Source organism: Numida meleagris, chromosome 11, assembly GCF_002078875.1.
Source record: "Numida meleagris isolate 19003 breed g44 Domestic line chromosome 11, NumMel1.0, whole genome shotgun sequence".
Lineage (NCBI taxonomy): Eukaryota > Metazoa > Chordata > Aves > Galliformes > Numididae > Numida > Numida meleagris.
In genome coordinates this window covers 13,612,418-13,627,121 of record NC_034419.1, presented here as the reverse complement: position 1 = coordinate 13,627,121, position 14,704 = coordinate 13,612,418, and the positions used below count along the sequence as shown (strand labels likewise).

The following is a 14,704-nucleotide window of genomic DNA, read 5'->3' as shown; positions in this document are numbered from 1 at the left end:
TAATTAACCTGCAGACAGATGTTCTCAGACAGAAAGAAATAATGCATTGGAGTCAACTTGCCTTTCTGGAGCAGGGAGACGGGCTGGCTTGGGGTGTGCTTTGCACCGGGCCTGGCTCTTTTCCCTGGTGCAGGGCTGCACGGCTCGCTTTGCCCTTTGGCTGAGCATTTGCATGCGGTTGCACGCGTGGCACACGGGCGGCCTTTGTCTGTCCGTGGAGGTGAGCTCACGTGCCTATGCAGCGTTCCAATCATTCACAGGCTGGAGGGAGAGAAAAAAACATTTTGCTCTTGTGCAGCGGGCAGATGGCACAGGGGAAGACACAGGGCTTCAACAAAGCACTTGGAGGACGTGTTTGCTGCAACCTATAGCACATCTTTTCTGAAAGCTCAGCTGCGGAGCACTGCAGAAGCAGCTGTTGTGCCTCTCACGGTCCCTTCCCTTGTGCTTCACCCATCTGCTGCCAATTCTTTGCTGCGGTGCCCTGTGTGGACTGAGCCCAGCTAACTGTCCGCTTGCATCCCTTTCCCCGTGGCAGATGGGATTTCATTTTGCCAGGCCTCATTAGAAGAGAGGTGCCTGTAACAGGTAAACACAATGGCTGATCACCTGGTCCGGGCACCTTGGCCAAGGCTGGTGCAGGGTGTTGGCATCAAGCCTGCTTGCTGCCAGTTTTTCCCTCCAGTTCCTGTTTTGCTGTGTATCTGCACATTTCTAGCAAAGAAGGGCTGCAGTCATTTTGCTGCAACTTGCTTGTGGTAAATGTGCTCAGCAGCCGCAGAAATTGGAGTTGGAGATGTTCTTAAAACTTAGGTCTGGGTTGTATGGCAGAGCTGCTGAGCAAGGAGGCTGTGCCCCCGTCTCTGCAAGATGGCTATGGATCATTGAAAAAGGAGCTGATGAAATCTCACCCGCTGTCTTTTCTCTCTTTTGTCTGCAAGGGCACTCCAGCCTCTGTGTAAAAACATTTCACTCATTATGAGGGGAGGAAAAAACAACCAGGCTAAAGCCAGTTTAGCTTGGAATGAAAGGGATTGTGAACATGTAGTTCATTTGTAAGTCAACCAGTGGCATCGGGCACTTCCAGTGGCAGGGCTGTTGCATGCATGCAAGCAGGGGCTGCAGTGTGCATTCAAGCAGGACCGTGCACACATGCAGCAAGGCTCTCTGCAGCACAGCCAGCCTGCACCCTCTGCGGCTGTTTCTCAGGTAATGGGGGCTTTTGCCCAGAATGGCAGCTCAAACAGGCAAATAAATGCTGTAATTGAAGCCTTGGGAGCTCTGCTCATGGCTCTGATGTCTGTACCAGGCACGTGCTACAGCGGCTCTGGCCGACGCATGCAACTGGCCTGGGGTGTCACTGGCTGGGGACAGGCTCTTTGCGTTCATTCCGTTACTTATCCCAAGAGGCTTGGCAGGAGAAAATTTGGCTGAGGGAGAAGCATGGGGATGCACTTAAATCTCTGGAGCAGGCTCTGCCTGCCTTCTGGAAAGGGGGCCCCAGCAGCCAGAATAAAGCGAAGCTGGGAAGGCAGTCAGGACTGGAGCAGTGAGGGGCAGGGATGAGATCTGTTCTGTTGCATACTTACAGATCCCTCTTTATGGTTTGGTTGGACGCTTTTTGGTTTTTAAATAGGCAGCATATTATTGCTTTGGCTTCAAGGGCTGCATGGAGAACTTCTTGCATTCCTCAGCTTTATGATCGGAAATATCCCCATTTAATGTGAAATAGCTGGAGGCTCACCTCCGCTGCCTTTCCCAACATTGAGCAACTCCCTAGCAAAGGCCTGCAACCTGCAAAGAATTAGGAATGGGCGTAACTTCACATGCCAGAGAAACCCCACCAAAGGGCTTTTGAGAGCGAGCACGGGTAGGTGTCACAGGGTGGCCAAGCGGTGAGCGTGTAGGGTTTGGGGCCGGGAGCAATGAGCAGCCAGCAGGCGGCCTAACTCTGTGCATGGTTTCCCCCAGGTATCGACCAGGGCCAGATGACATACGACGGGCAGCACTGGCACGCCACCGAGACCTGCTTCTGCTGCGCACAGTGCAAGAAGTCCCTCCTGGGCCGGCCCTTCCTGCCCAAGCAGGGGCAGATCTTCTGCTCGCGGGCCTGCAGCGTGGGCGACGACCCCAACGGCTCCGACTCCTCCGACTCGGCCTTCCAGAGCGCGCGGGCCAAGGAGTCCCGCCGCAGCGCCAAGATCGGCAAGAACAAGGGCAAGGCGGAGGAGACGGCGCTGAGCCAGCTGCAGGTCACCTCCAACCGCCTCTCCACCGACGTGGACCCGCTCTCGCTGCAGATGGACCTGCTGAGCCTGGCCAGCCAGACGCCGAGCCTCAACCGGGAGCACGTATGGAGGAGCAGGGATGAGCTCTACCACTACGGGAGTAAAATGGAGCAGGGGCAGGCCCAAAGCCCTCTGCAGCTTCTCAGCCAATGCAATATCAGGACTTCCTATAACCCCAGCCAGGTCCCAGGCTCGCAGCCAGATTTATGGGGTAAGCATTTCAGCAACCCGAAGAGGAGCTCCTCGCTAGCCATGAAGGGGCATGGAGGCAGCTTCATCCAGGACTGCAGAGAGGACTACTACTCGGGGAGGCTTCGCTCGCAGGAGAGCTACAGTGACATGTCCAACCAGAGCTTCCCTGAGACCCGGGGGAGCCTCAAAGTCCCCAAGTATGAAGAGGAAGAGGAAGGCGGGATGCCCACTCCACAGTGCCGCACCCGGCACCCCATCAATGCCCTGAAGTTCACGGAGGACCTGACACCCACCGAGCAGACTCCTCGCGGCTCCATGGAGTCCCTGGCTCTTTCAAATGCCACAGGTACGTCATCATTTCCCTTTGCATGTGGCACAGCCCTGCTGCTCAGCGAGTCTCCATGTACAGGCTCACTGTGGCAGGGGTCTTCCAGCATTTCCTCCTATTGAAACAGATTCAGGATCCACGAAGCACGTGGTCACCTTGCGCTGGAACACACGAGCTGGGCTCATTACAACCTGTTACAATTAACGCAAGGGGCAGTGAGGTGCTCCTAGCCCTCTCTTGCTTGCCGCCAGACATGCTGGCACTAGGGCAGGGGGTACCAAGGGACATGGCTGGGGGCCACCAGCCGCCTGCCTGGCCCCTCGTGTGCCTGGCAGCGCCGTCTCGCTCGATCTGCCCGCTTAGCAAATGCAGTGCTTTGTAAATGGCTGGCCTTTCCGCATAGCTCGAAACAAATGTTTTCAAGCTCTTTAATCCTCTCTTTTGTGCAGAGGGAGAAAACATCAAGGCCAACTGCTAAAGCAGAGACAGAGTCCAGCATTCAGCACTTTGAGGACTGCTGTCAGCTGCTGTTGTGGGCTAAAAATATTTTTAAATGCTTTGAAACAATCGCAGTTAACCCCTTTTACACAATGTGCAGCTATGGAGCTCGTGGCTAGTTGGGCCAAATTCCTTCCCCATTCCGCAGAGCTTTTTTTCTCCTCTTCAATCCTGCTGTAAAAGTGGGAAGAATCCATGCAAGATGAGCATCATGTCTCACACGAGTGCTGGGCCTTTTTGTCCCAAGTGTATCCCAATGTGCTGTCTCACTCCAGATGCATTTGGGTTTTACTTTTTGGAGTAGCATCATGGGGATAAGCACTAGGTTAGGTCGGAGCCCTGCGTGACTCTGCTCATCTCAGCCACGCTCATTCGACACAGCTACCAATTGTTTCAAAATCTCTGCACTTAAAACTTCTGGGAAAAGAAAACATCAAGCCTGCTTTGCTTGCCAGAGATGCTGCCTTGCTCTTTCCTCCCCCAGCCTGTTCCCATTCCTGCCAAGCATTGTTTGGATCTGGGCTCATCCTAACCCCTGTGAAATGGAGTTCCTCTCCCGCTGTCCCCCTCCATGAGCAGCTTGGAGGCTGCCTGGTGCCTGGTCTCAATGGATCCCCACCTGGGGACATGCTGGGAGCATCACCACATGCCACAGAATCCCAGCTCAGTGTTCTCCCAGCCCAGCCGGGCAGGTTTCCTTTGATACGCCCGTGCCTCCTCGCCCCACTGATGGGTTTCGGCATGGTTTTTTTTTAGGGTAGTTGCCAGCCCCATGCCAAGATGTGAAACGATGTCTGTTTTCAGCCAGGATCTCCCTAACCAGCTAATGTGAGAGCACGGGGGGAGCACGGTGATGAGCTGGAGAGAGCTCTGCTACAGCCTCAGACAGGCGCAGAGGAAAGCAAGATGTGAAACGCAGAGGGAGCTGGGACTGCTCCGCAAAGCAAAGCCCGGTGTTTCAAAACCCACTCCTGTTCCTGAAAACTCCTCTTGTGCAAACCCCAGTACAAATAGTCTTGAGCAACATCGAGTTCCTTTGAGCAATATCTGAATACTGAAGCGGTTGTTTCATGCTTTGGAGCTGAAGTGTAACGAGGTTTTTGGGATACAGGTCAAGAGACAAAAAACGTGGCAAATCTTTCATATTAGAGTGAAGACTCATTGTGGATTTCGTTTTAAAAACCCCTTTAGAAATGGTGGGAGGGAGATCTCCCAGCAGCATCCTCCCTCGTGTAGCTGCAGTGCATCTCCTTGCAGATGCTGCCTGCACAATGATTCGCTTCTTTCCTGCTATTCTGGGGAGTAGCTCAGCATGATGGGGCTTGTAACATGTGTAAGCAGTACCTCTGAAGAGGGAGGTGATAACATTTTTATTAATGTGTAAGATCTAATAATCTTCTTTGCTTTGGGACCTGGCTCAGCTTTGCAGGGGCACTGGGCTAATGACAGGCAGCTCCCAGCGCTGCGCTGCTGGCAGAGAGCTCCAGGAACAAAGGCAGAATTATTATCCCATTTCATCGGCAGCGTTTGGAGGACAGACTCGGTGACCTGGCCAAGGTCTTTGATTTTGAACCCAGGTGCAAAGCTGAAATTTGGTGACGGGGCACAGTCGTTGCCTTTCCTTGTCCCCTTAAAGCAAGCTCCATGGCATATACCATGCAAATGCAAATCAGGCTGCTGCACTGCTTGCTTTTGCCCATGCACATCCTGTAAATCATGCTCAAAAGCACACAGGGTCTGCCAGTATCTCCTCGGGTCTGCAGACCCTTGCAGAGCACACTCCAGCCGCTGCTTTGCAAGCAGCTCCAGTGCTCCCCTCCTGCCCAGGTCCCTTTGAGTTACCAACTCTGCACAGTTGCTCCACCTTATAGCTGAAATAATGAGCACTGAGTCCATCTGATACTTTATGGCATCGCTGAAAACATTCTTTTTTTTTTTATGGAGAGCTGAAGGGCAAACAGTCCCTGACCTGCAGAGCACGTATTAAAAGCAGAGTGGTTCCTCCCTGGCAGCAGATTTTGCTGTGATGTTTCTGTTACAACTTAACTAATAATTAGCTGAGATGTCAGTAAGAGCAGGCAGCAACACGGATGTGCAGCAGTGCTTTCTATCCAATGGACAGAAGAGTTAACTCAAATCCTAGAAGCCTTTTGCAACGAGACGCTGCTCGTTGCATTGCCCTCCAAAAAGGTTTTGCAAGCGCTGTGTGTGCCTAGCAGCTGAATCAGACACCAAGAGCTGCTCTCTGATGATTCCAAGCCATTTCCACAAAATCCCAGCTGGACAAATAGCCCACTTAAGGAAGTACCTGCAGGCTAAATGTTTCTCTGTGGTGATGGCCTATTTGTGTGCAGCCTGCAGAGAGCGTGAGCGGAGGGGAAGCTGCACTGAGAGGTGGTGACACTGTTACATGCAAAAGGAGACAGAGATTGGAGGTATTTCTTGATAAAATGCGTTTGTGTGAGGGTAACAGATGAGCTTCGTTTCCTCCTCTCATCTGTCACAGGCATAAATCCAGGAAAAAAAATGTTAACTGGTGCTGCTGCAGAGTGCAATGTGACTGCACATGTATGGCACACGTTTCTGTTATCTTCTCTGTTACAAGATGCCCAGAGGCCCCAAACAGTTTGTTTTTCTAGGACTAAACAGCAACTGTGATCTGGCCAGAAAGCAGAGAGAGAAAATGTATGAATGCAAGAAAATGAATGAGTGCCGGCCCCTGTGACACTGCTCTGTGTCACCGCATGGCACAGACCCTGCTCCTCTGTGTGGGATGGACTGAAAGCTGGGACAGAAAGGGGAAAAAAGCTGTTTCTCAGGGCTGAGATGTGATTTCCAAGAAAGCATACAGTGGCTGAGCAGCTCCTGACCTCATCCCACACACCGGTAGGGATGGTGGAGATGGAACTTGGGGGGGAGGAGGGTCCAGGGGCTGATCCTATCCCTGTGCCCCACTGCAGGGGGATGTCCAGAGCTCCCTGTGCTGCATTCTGTGCTTTGTTTTTCTCCCTGGGATGTGCCCAGCGTGTCAAGATGGGTCAGCATTGAAGTATTGTCAAAGTGCAAGGAACATTTCTTCTCCCCTTCTCTGGCATTTTGTCACTGAGTGTCATGAGGTTTGGCGTGCTTCTGTACAGCTTCATTGCTTCTGCTGTGCACGTGGACCTGTAGAGGCACGTGGACTAAAGACCAGAGGGTGAAGAGAGAAGGCAGCAGTAGCACATCAGGGCCTCCACGTCCCTGTGCCCGTGTGCTGGATAGCTGAATCATGGAATTGTTTGAGTCAGAAGGAACCCTTAAAGGCCATCTGGTCCAACCCCCCTGCAATGCCCAGGGACACCTACAGCTCCATCAGGTGCTCAGAGCACGTCCAGCCTGACCTTGGGTGTCTCCAGAGATGAGGCACTCACCACCTCTCTGGGCAACCTGTGCCAGTGACTCACTACCCTTATCCTGAACGACTTTTTCCTTATATCCAGTCTAAATCTCCTCTCTTTTAGTTTGGAGCCATTTCCCACTTGTCCTATCGCAACAGACCCTGATAAAGAGTCTGTCCCTTTCTGTCTTATATTTGGGGATGGTGCAGGAGCTGGTGTTGCCCTTTGGCTTCACTGCTGCTTTCCTAGGAGTTACCCTTCCAATGAGGATGTTGGTTATCTGTGGAGCTGATGGTGCAGATTTCAAAAAGGATAAGCTGCAAGTGTGCTCACTGTGACTCTTCCAACAAAAATATCACCCTGGGAATGCTGTGGGAGATCCGTGCTGGGAACAGAGGAAAGATGTCCTGCTTTGGAGAAGTGGGATGGAGAAGCCTGGCTGGAGATGGCCACCACAGGTCTTCTGTTAGTGAGCCAGACAGAGGGAACTGGACAGGTTTCCCTGACTTGCAGGGCTCCTGGCCTTCCCCTCACAGCCTGTTTACTTTCTGTGCCTTTCAGTTATATAACGGCTCTGCTTTATTTCTGCACACCCCAAGGTCGGTCAGAAGCAAAGCAAGGCTGAGTTATAAACAAAGCCCTGGGAAGGCTGTTTGTCCTTAAGTTCCTTTTTAGTTCTTAGGGTTGAACTGAAAATAAATCGTGTTTCAGGAGTGGGGAGGACGTGCCTGCCCTGTGCTGTGGGAGACGCAGAGTTCTGACACAGGGGAATGGAAGATGGCACATGGTCCCATCCTGCGTGGCTGTGTCCCTGCTGGGCACCTGTACAGGTTGCCAAGGAGAGCCATGTGTAGGCAATTGTCTGCACTCTGCTGAATCTGAAGGCAAGGAGGGTGAGGCAGTACAGCCCTGTTTGTCTGCAGTATCATTCCCCTGTTGGGGCAAGGCAGACAACGCTGTCCCTGCAGTGGGACACGGGCTGCAGCGATGCCTCACCAGTATTAGCCAAGCTTCGCGGGGAGTTTAATGGAATGGGGACTGAGAGCTGCTTCCCCTCCCGGGTGCCTCATTTGCAGCCTCACACCAAGCCTACGTGCTCTCTGCAGCCCCTCTGCTGTCATTTGCTCCGTGTTTTAATAATCCATAATTAATGCAACCTGCAGCCCTGGTTTAGCAAAGCACACACGGTGCAGCCGGAGAAATTGAAGCGGGCTGAAGAGCTTTGTTGTGGCGAGGTTTTAGAGGTGATGCATGCAGGGAATATCAGCTCTTTGGACTTCGTGCCATTGGTTTGCTTCTTCTGCTGTTATTTTCCTTGGAACCCTTATATAGGATTGACACAGCTTTTGCTGTCGGGTGGGGAAGGGCTTCAAAGGGGCTTACCCTGCTTGTTCCTAACCAGAAGCCTGCTTTGTGCTCCCAGTGCTGCAGCCAGCTCCAGCTTCATGTCGAGTGCCCACAGACAAGCTGCAGCTTTCACTTGCATTCATCCGAAGCGCGCTTGTTTCCATGGCTTCAGTGCACACAGCAGCAAGCGGCAGCTAAATAAGCGCGGTGTCCTCATGCAGAGCTGCAGCTTCGGGGTGTGGTGCATGGTGAGGAGAAGCTCAATAACATTTAGGATTGTTGCATGTACCAGTGGGACTCCAAGCATGACTTTGCGGAAGGAGAGCACCGTGGGAGCCATCTCTAGGTTAGTGTCACCCCAAGGTTAGTGCCCTCGGAAAGAGGCAGTGACTTGTAGCCCCAGGTGATGCAAGGCTCCTGCATAGCCCTGTGCAACAGATTCTCAGATTTCCTATTAGAAGATACCCACGGCATGGCAGGGTCTCCCCTTTGCACTCCCTTTTTCCCAGGTTAGGTTTTTTTTTTTAATAATTTCCCAGATTCTTAGTTGTGTTCCCAGATGAAACACGCCATTAAGAGAGAGCAGCAGCAGCAGCTGTAAATAAGTGCAGGTAGCTCAAGGAGCTTGGGCCTTGCTGCGGGGCTGGGGCTCAGTGGCTTCAGGAGGGGCGGGCAGTGCAGGACCACAGCAGTGTCCCCAGGGGTGCAAGGAGCGGTGGCAGCCATCCGTGCTGAACAGCTCTGTTTCCCTCCAGTATCTCATGTTGCAGCCTTCTAACCACTTTTATTTTATTGCTGAAATTCTCCTTGCAGGAGTTCAGCAAACCTGGAGAATAATGCATTCCCCTCCTCTCTGCAAGCGTTTTTTCTCCATTTGAAGGCTGTTACGTCCCCTTCAGCCCTCTCTTCTCCAGACTAAACAACCCCTGCTCTTTCAAACTTTATTCCTAGGTCATGTTTTCTAGATGACATTTTTATACAAACTGTTACTGCTGTCCCCGAGCTCCCTGCACCCAGGCTGGAAGGCTCCTGCTGTGCGTTGCTGAGGCTTTGGCTCCCAGGGAAGGGACAGGACTCTGTAATCTGTACCTTGCAGCTCTGTGGTGTTTCCCTTCTGCATGGCAGGGCTGTGCTCCCTCCGAAGCCAGCTCAGCATTCAGCCTTGCTGCAGTCTATGCTGTCCTAGCGCTACGAGATTTTATAATGCGTGTGCTTAATTATCTCCAGGCCATACAGATCAACAGCCAAAAACATCCCCTGGTTTAATCACTGATTAAACCTTGTGCTGGGGAGTGAGTTGTGTGTCTGAAATTGTTTTCCTGTGTGCAGACCATTGAAGAGGGAAAGGAAAAGCCTCTGTGCCTGCAAGGGGCTGCACCCCCATCTCCTCTGTAACTCAACCTGAGCATCACTGAGTCCTTTCCTACGTGCAGGGCTCCCTCTGATGCTCTGCTCTCCCCATGCCTTGGCAGCCTCTCCCCGCATGCTCCCAGCTATTCTGGCTGTATGCAGCCCTGCAGGAGCTGAGAACGCAGGTGCTGTGTCAGACGTGGCGAGGCCCTCGCAAGCGATGCTGCCAAAGTGTATCCTGCAAAGCACCGTGTCGTTCTTTCTCATTGGAGAGCTTTGCTGCTTCTTTAACAAAGAGTTGTGTGGATGTCACCACGGGCTCGTTTTCTTTGGCATCAGCTATTGTCTGACACAGCTGATTGAGGCAGAGTTCAGCTGGCGGCAGCCGTGATTCACGCTTGGATCAGCACTGCCCATGCGAGAGGCTTCTGCTCACGTTGTGAGGGTGCTCACTCCGAGGGGACTGGGGCAAAGTGCACAACGTGATCCCAGTGTAACCAGGACCAAAGCGGCAGCAGCTCCGGTGCTGTAAGCCAGACATTGCCGCGAGGCAGCAGCAAGGATGGGGAGCATCGTGCAGGGCTGCTTCCAAACAGAGGAGGTAGGGGGCAGCTGCAGAAGCTGGCAGCTGGGCTAACCCGCTTGAGATCAGCAGAAAAGAGGCACCAAGCTGGTGTGAAGTGCGTCCTTCTTGAGCAAAACACAGCTTTGCTTTTCTAAGCTCTGCATCTCCCTGTCCCCGCAGCATTCAGGGATTGTCTTCATTTAGTTGGGTTGGGAACTTGGAAATCCAGGCCCATTTTTCATGGATCTTAGAGTCATGGAATGGCTTGGGTTGGAAGGGACCTTGAAGATTATCCAGTTCCAGCCTTGTGCTGCGGGCTGGCTGCCCCCCACCAGCTCAGGCTGCCCAGGGCCCCATCCATGGCCTTGAGCACCTCCAGGAATGGGGCACCCGCAGCTCCTTTGGGCAGCCTGATCTTGCAGATCTTCTTAAGGCCAAGTCCCAAAGGTGCACTGAAGTGGATTGTGAGCAGCATTAGTGACAGCAGCCCTTGTTCTTGCTCGTTTTTGGCTTGCAGTGGCTAATGCCGAAGGAGCTGAGCTCTTGATGAAATGCAAGCAGCTTTTGTTAAGGAAAAAAAAAGTTTATTCTTGAATTGAGGGCTGGGTTGTTGGGTTTTCTAATTAATTTACAAAGTCGTAAATTCTTGGTGATTGCATAAGGGGTGTGCGTCATGCTGAAAATCCTGCTGATGGTGCACAGCACTCCCAGTTCGGTCTGCACGGGGAGATTGTGACGGGGAGCAAAGTGCCAAAGCAAACACTCTGCATTTGATTTGGGATGAAATGTATTTCCTTTGAAACAGCTTGCAAAATATGTTGTCCTGAGCTTGTAATGTAAGCACTCACTGCTGCCAGTTGTCAAGCCAGCGTGAAGGTAGTCAGAAAATGGTCAGAAAATATAGAATCATAGAATGGCTTAGGTTGGAAGAGACCTTAAAGATCATCCAGTTCCAACCCCCTGCCATGGGCTGGTTGCCTCCCTCCAGATCAGACTGCCCAGGGCCCCATGCAACCTGGCCTTGAGTGTCTGCAAGTGTGGGGCATAGAACTCCCAGAAGAAAGGCCAGGGCTAGGAAGCCATGGGGGATGTCGAATTTCTTGACCATGTGATAGTGCCAAGCAGAAGCCCCACTTCTCTGTTGTGGGATTAATGCTTCTTGGGCTGCAGGGAAGCCCCTTGTACATGGCCAAGGCTGTACTTGCCATCCTACCATGGGTGTCACCTGCGGACCAGGAAGCGCAGCTCAGTGACAAGCCTGAATTGGTCGGTGGCCTTGTTTTTGGCTGCTCCTGACACTGCTCAGTCCTTCAAAAGATGTCTTTGTTGAGCAAGAAGTGGGTGCTGGATCATGGCACCCTACTTATCTCAGCATGCAGGAGGCCTCAGGTTACCTCTGACGCATGGTTTTGTCGCTGGCATCAGTAGTTATTCCTATCAAGCCACAGACAGCATAGACATATGGAGAAGGAAGTCGTGAAAAGCAACTAACACTCTTCGGAGTCCAACTCAAAACACCTTAAGCTGGTGTGATTTCCCCAAAGGAGGATCTGTCTCCTCTTAGAAAATAGTCTCGAAGGGCTCTTCAGGACAGCATCTCAAGCACTGAGTTTATTTTAAAGCAGAAGTCCTCAGGTGCAGAACAAAGCCAGCCTTCTCCCTGCATCCCTGGTGACAGGAAATTCTCCTGAACTCTCTTTTTTCCCTCCCTTCCCCCTTCCCTGTAAAGGCCTCTCTGCAGACGGCGGAGCCAAGCGCCAGGAACACCTCTCCCGCTTCTCCATGCCCGACCTGAGCAAAGACTCGGGCATGAACATCTCAGAGAAGCTGAGCACCATGGGGACTCTCAACTCCTCCGTGCAGTTCCGCAGCGCCGAATCCGTCCGCAGCCTGCTCTCGGCGCAGCAGTACCAAGACCTGGAGCCCAACCTGCACGACCTGGCCAGCCCCATGAGCTACCGCGAGCGGCCGGCACATGGCCGCCTGCACCAGAGCTTCGACTACGGCAGCGGGGTGGCCGGGGGCAAGCTGGCAGCGCAGGACAGCACCAGGCATGCCCCCATGAGCGAGCGCACCCGCCGACGAACTCCACTGCGGGACGATGAGCGGCACTACCGCCCGCACCGGCCGCGGCGCTCCCGCCGCTCCCGCTCGGATAACGCCCTGCACCTGGCCAGTGAGCAGTGCTGCCGACTGAAGGAGAGGCCCTCGCTGCGAGCCAGGGAGGATTACGATCAGTTCATGCACCAGAGGAGCTGCAGAGAGAGCCTGGAGCAGGGTCCCCGCAGGGACGCCTACGGCCACTGTCCCAGGACGGTGTCAGACCTTGCCCTGCAGAACCACTTGGGTGAGCGGTGGGGGCCCTACTTTGCCGAGTACGACTGGTGCTCGACGTGCTCCTCCTCTTCGGAGTCCGACAACGAGGGCTATTTCCTCGGGGAGCCGATCCCCCAGCCCGCCCGCCTGCGGTACGTGACCAGCGAGGAGCTGCTGCACAAGTACGGCTCCTACAGCATGCCCAAGTCTTCCACCTTGGGCGGCAGGGGACAGTTGCACAGCCGGAAAAGACAGAAGAGCAAAAACTGTATCATATCCTAATGGCATCCTTGCCGGGCACCTTCGGAGAATGTAGATTAACTCACAAACTTGCACTGTTCTAGATCATGTAAGCGCGTTTATTGTAAGAAAAGGACCTGAAGAGGAAGGGCTTGTAAGAAGGTTGTAGACTGGCTTCTATAAATAGTTATAATCATGGGCACGGTGAATATATTTTGCACATCTTACCTTGAAAACACACACAAAAAAAAGAAGTTCACTTTAGCCTGTAATACTTACCTAGTAGTTTCTCTTCTGTCTCCCAGATACTGCCACCCTGTTGAGTTCTCTTTGCCCGTACGTTCTGTCACCACTCTTTGCAGTCACCATCTGGTCACTGGTAGCTTTTGCTTCCCACCACGCCGTCGTTTTCCGTTCCCCATTTTGGTACACCTTTGTCCCTCTCAGTGTGGGAGCCTAAGTTATTTCCACGATTGTTGTAAATGCAATGTAAATGAGAGTTTGGAGAAAATATTTTTGTATTTTGTAATATCAGAGGAATTTCTATATCTTAGGAATCACTGGGAAAATGCATGCACATCCATAGCTGTTTTTTGCCAGAGCTGAACAGAGTACTTTGGGCCCTCCCACTTTTCATTTCATCATCAAATTTCTTCAGCATATCAGTGAGAGTTTGAGTTGTTTTATTTTTTTTAATTCTTTTTTTTTTTTCCTATTTGTTTTGTTCCTGGTAAGTAAAGAAAACATTTTCTGACTCATTAAACCTTGAAGAGCCCAAGGTGGCACTTTGAAGTCTGCTCACACCTGTGGTTTTCAGGTACGCTATCAGTCAAAGACAGGAATCCTGACAGCTGCAAAAGTGACTCTTTTTTTGTCAAATAGGAAAGAACAGAACTACCAAATGGCCGCAAAGTCGTAAATGACCAAAGCTGGAGAAGGAATTTTACACCTCTGTAGAGAATGCTAAAGTTACTAAACGTCAAACTATTATTTGGAGTAAATAAAAGTGTAAATGGTGCAATTGTGTGATGTCAGCATGACGTTGTTTTGAATATAGACTTGTCTTATGGTGCTCTAGTTTCCTGGGTTATGTTAACTGCTGTTCATTACCAAGTGGAAGTCTCAGCATTGCCTACTGCCTACCACTTCAGAGACCCGACTGCAAACTGCTCCCTGCTGGCCAGCGCCGTGGCGTGCCCCAGCGGCAGGGCCTCAGCCGTGTTGTGTTCTGGTGGACCTGAGTTTTTCTCTGTACGCTTTCAACCATCGGGGCGGCGAAGCGCGGCGCGGCCCTGCACGGCCTGTGGAGGTGGATGCTCTGTGGGCACTGCCCTTCGTAGCAGCAGCCCTGGCGTCCCCATTCCTCCCAATGGGAGCTGGGGAGGACGGAGGGGCCCCATCTCCCCCCGCTGCAGGAGTTGGCGCCGGTGGGGGACGTGGGCTTGCCCACCCGCAGCAGCAGATGCGGAAAAATTGTGACGATGAGTGTCTCCGTGCCACAAACTATTGCTAGGAATTTTTTTTTTGTTGTTTGTAAAGGACGATGTGATAATTATTATTCCTTGAAAAAAAAATAAAAATAAAAATAAAAAAAACGCCACACTTAAGTATATTTAAAAAAAAAATAATGTTTTTTCCAGTTGGAATAAATGGAAGTATTCATCCAAAGGGAAGAGTCTTGGGTGTATGTTTTTACTCTGAAGGCGTGTTGGTTAATTGTGGAGCAATTAACAAAGACCTTATTTTCACTTGGCCCATACTACAGTTACAGCATAAGGGTCACCTGTGTCCCATCCCCATCTCTGGCAGGCAGGAAACCCAAAGCAGGGGGCTTCTGCCCACATTGGTTTCCCTGTGCTAAACAAGCCAGGTCTTCACCTGGTGCAAATCAGCACCCAGCTGCCATCCCCTGCACAGTTCTGCATTGTGCCGGGCAAGGCTTCAACCTGTAATTTATAAATAACAGCCTTCTCCTTGGATAGATCACAGATCCTCGCATGTTTTCCCAAACAGGCCTGGTGAGGAGGGTAGGGGCATTGCTTTCAGTGACAAGTATGACGCTAACTACAGGTTATTACATAATTGGCTTTTAATGTGTACAGTTTAATTCTCTGTCACTGATTAACCGCACAATGAGTGTTGCCTATCAGCCCTAAGTGCCTCGTACAGCTGAGCTGCCTGAGGACTGACGACTGTTTGTACA

General features: G+C 51.9%; 1 protein-coding gene across 4 annotated transcripts in view; it reads left to right on the top strand.

The window, feature by feature from the left end:
- PRICKLE2 (prickle planar cell polarity protein 2) overlaps positions 1-13,522 on the top strand; it is an 89,706-nt gene extending 76,184 nt beyond the window's left edge. For all 4 annotated transcript variants that reach the window (XM_021409165.1, XM_021409163.1, XM_021409167.1 and 1 more), the window contains 2 exons: positions 1,972-2,826; positions 11,675-13,522. In XM_021409165.1, the coding sequence (XP_021264840.1) occupies positions 1,972-2,826; positions 11,675-12,543 (1,724 nt within the window). In that variant the 3' untranslated portion in view covers positions 12,544-13,522. The remainder of the gene's footprint in view (positions 1-1,971; positions 2,827-11,674) is intronic.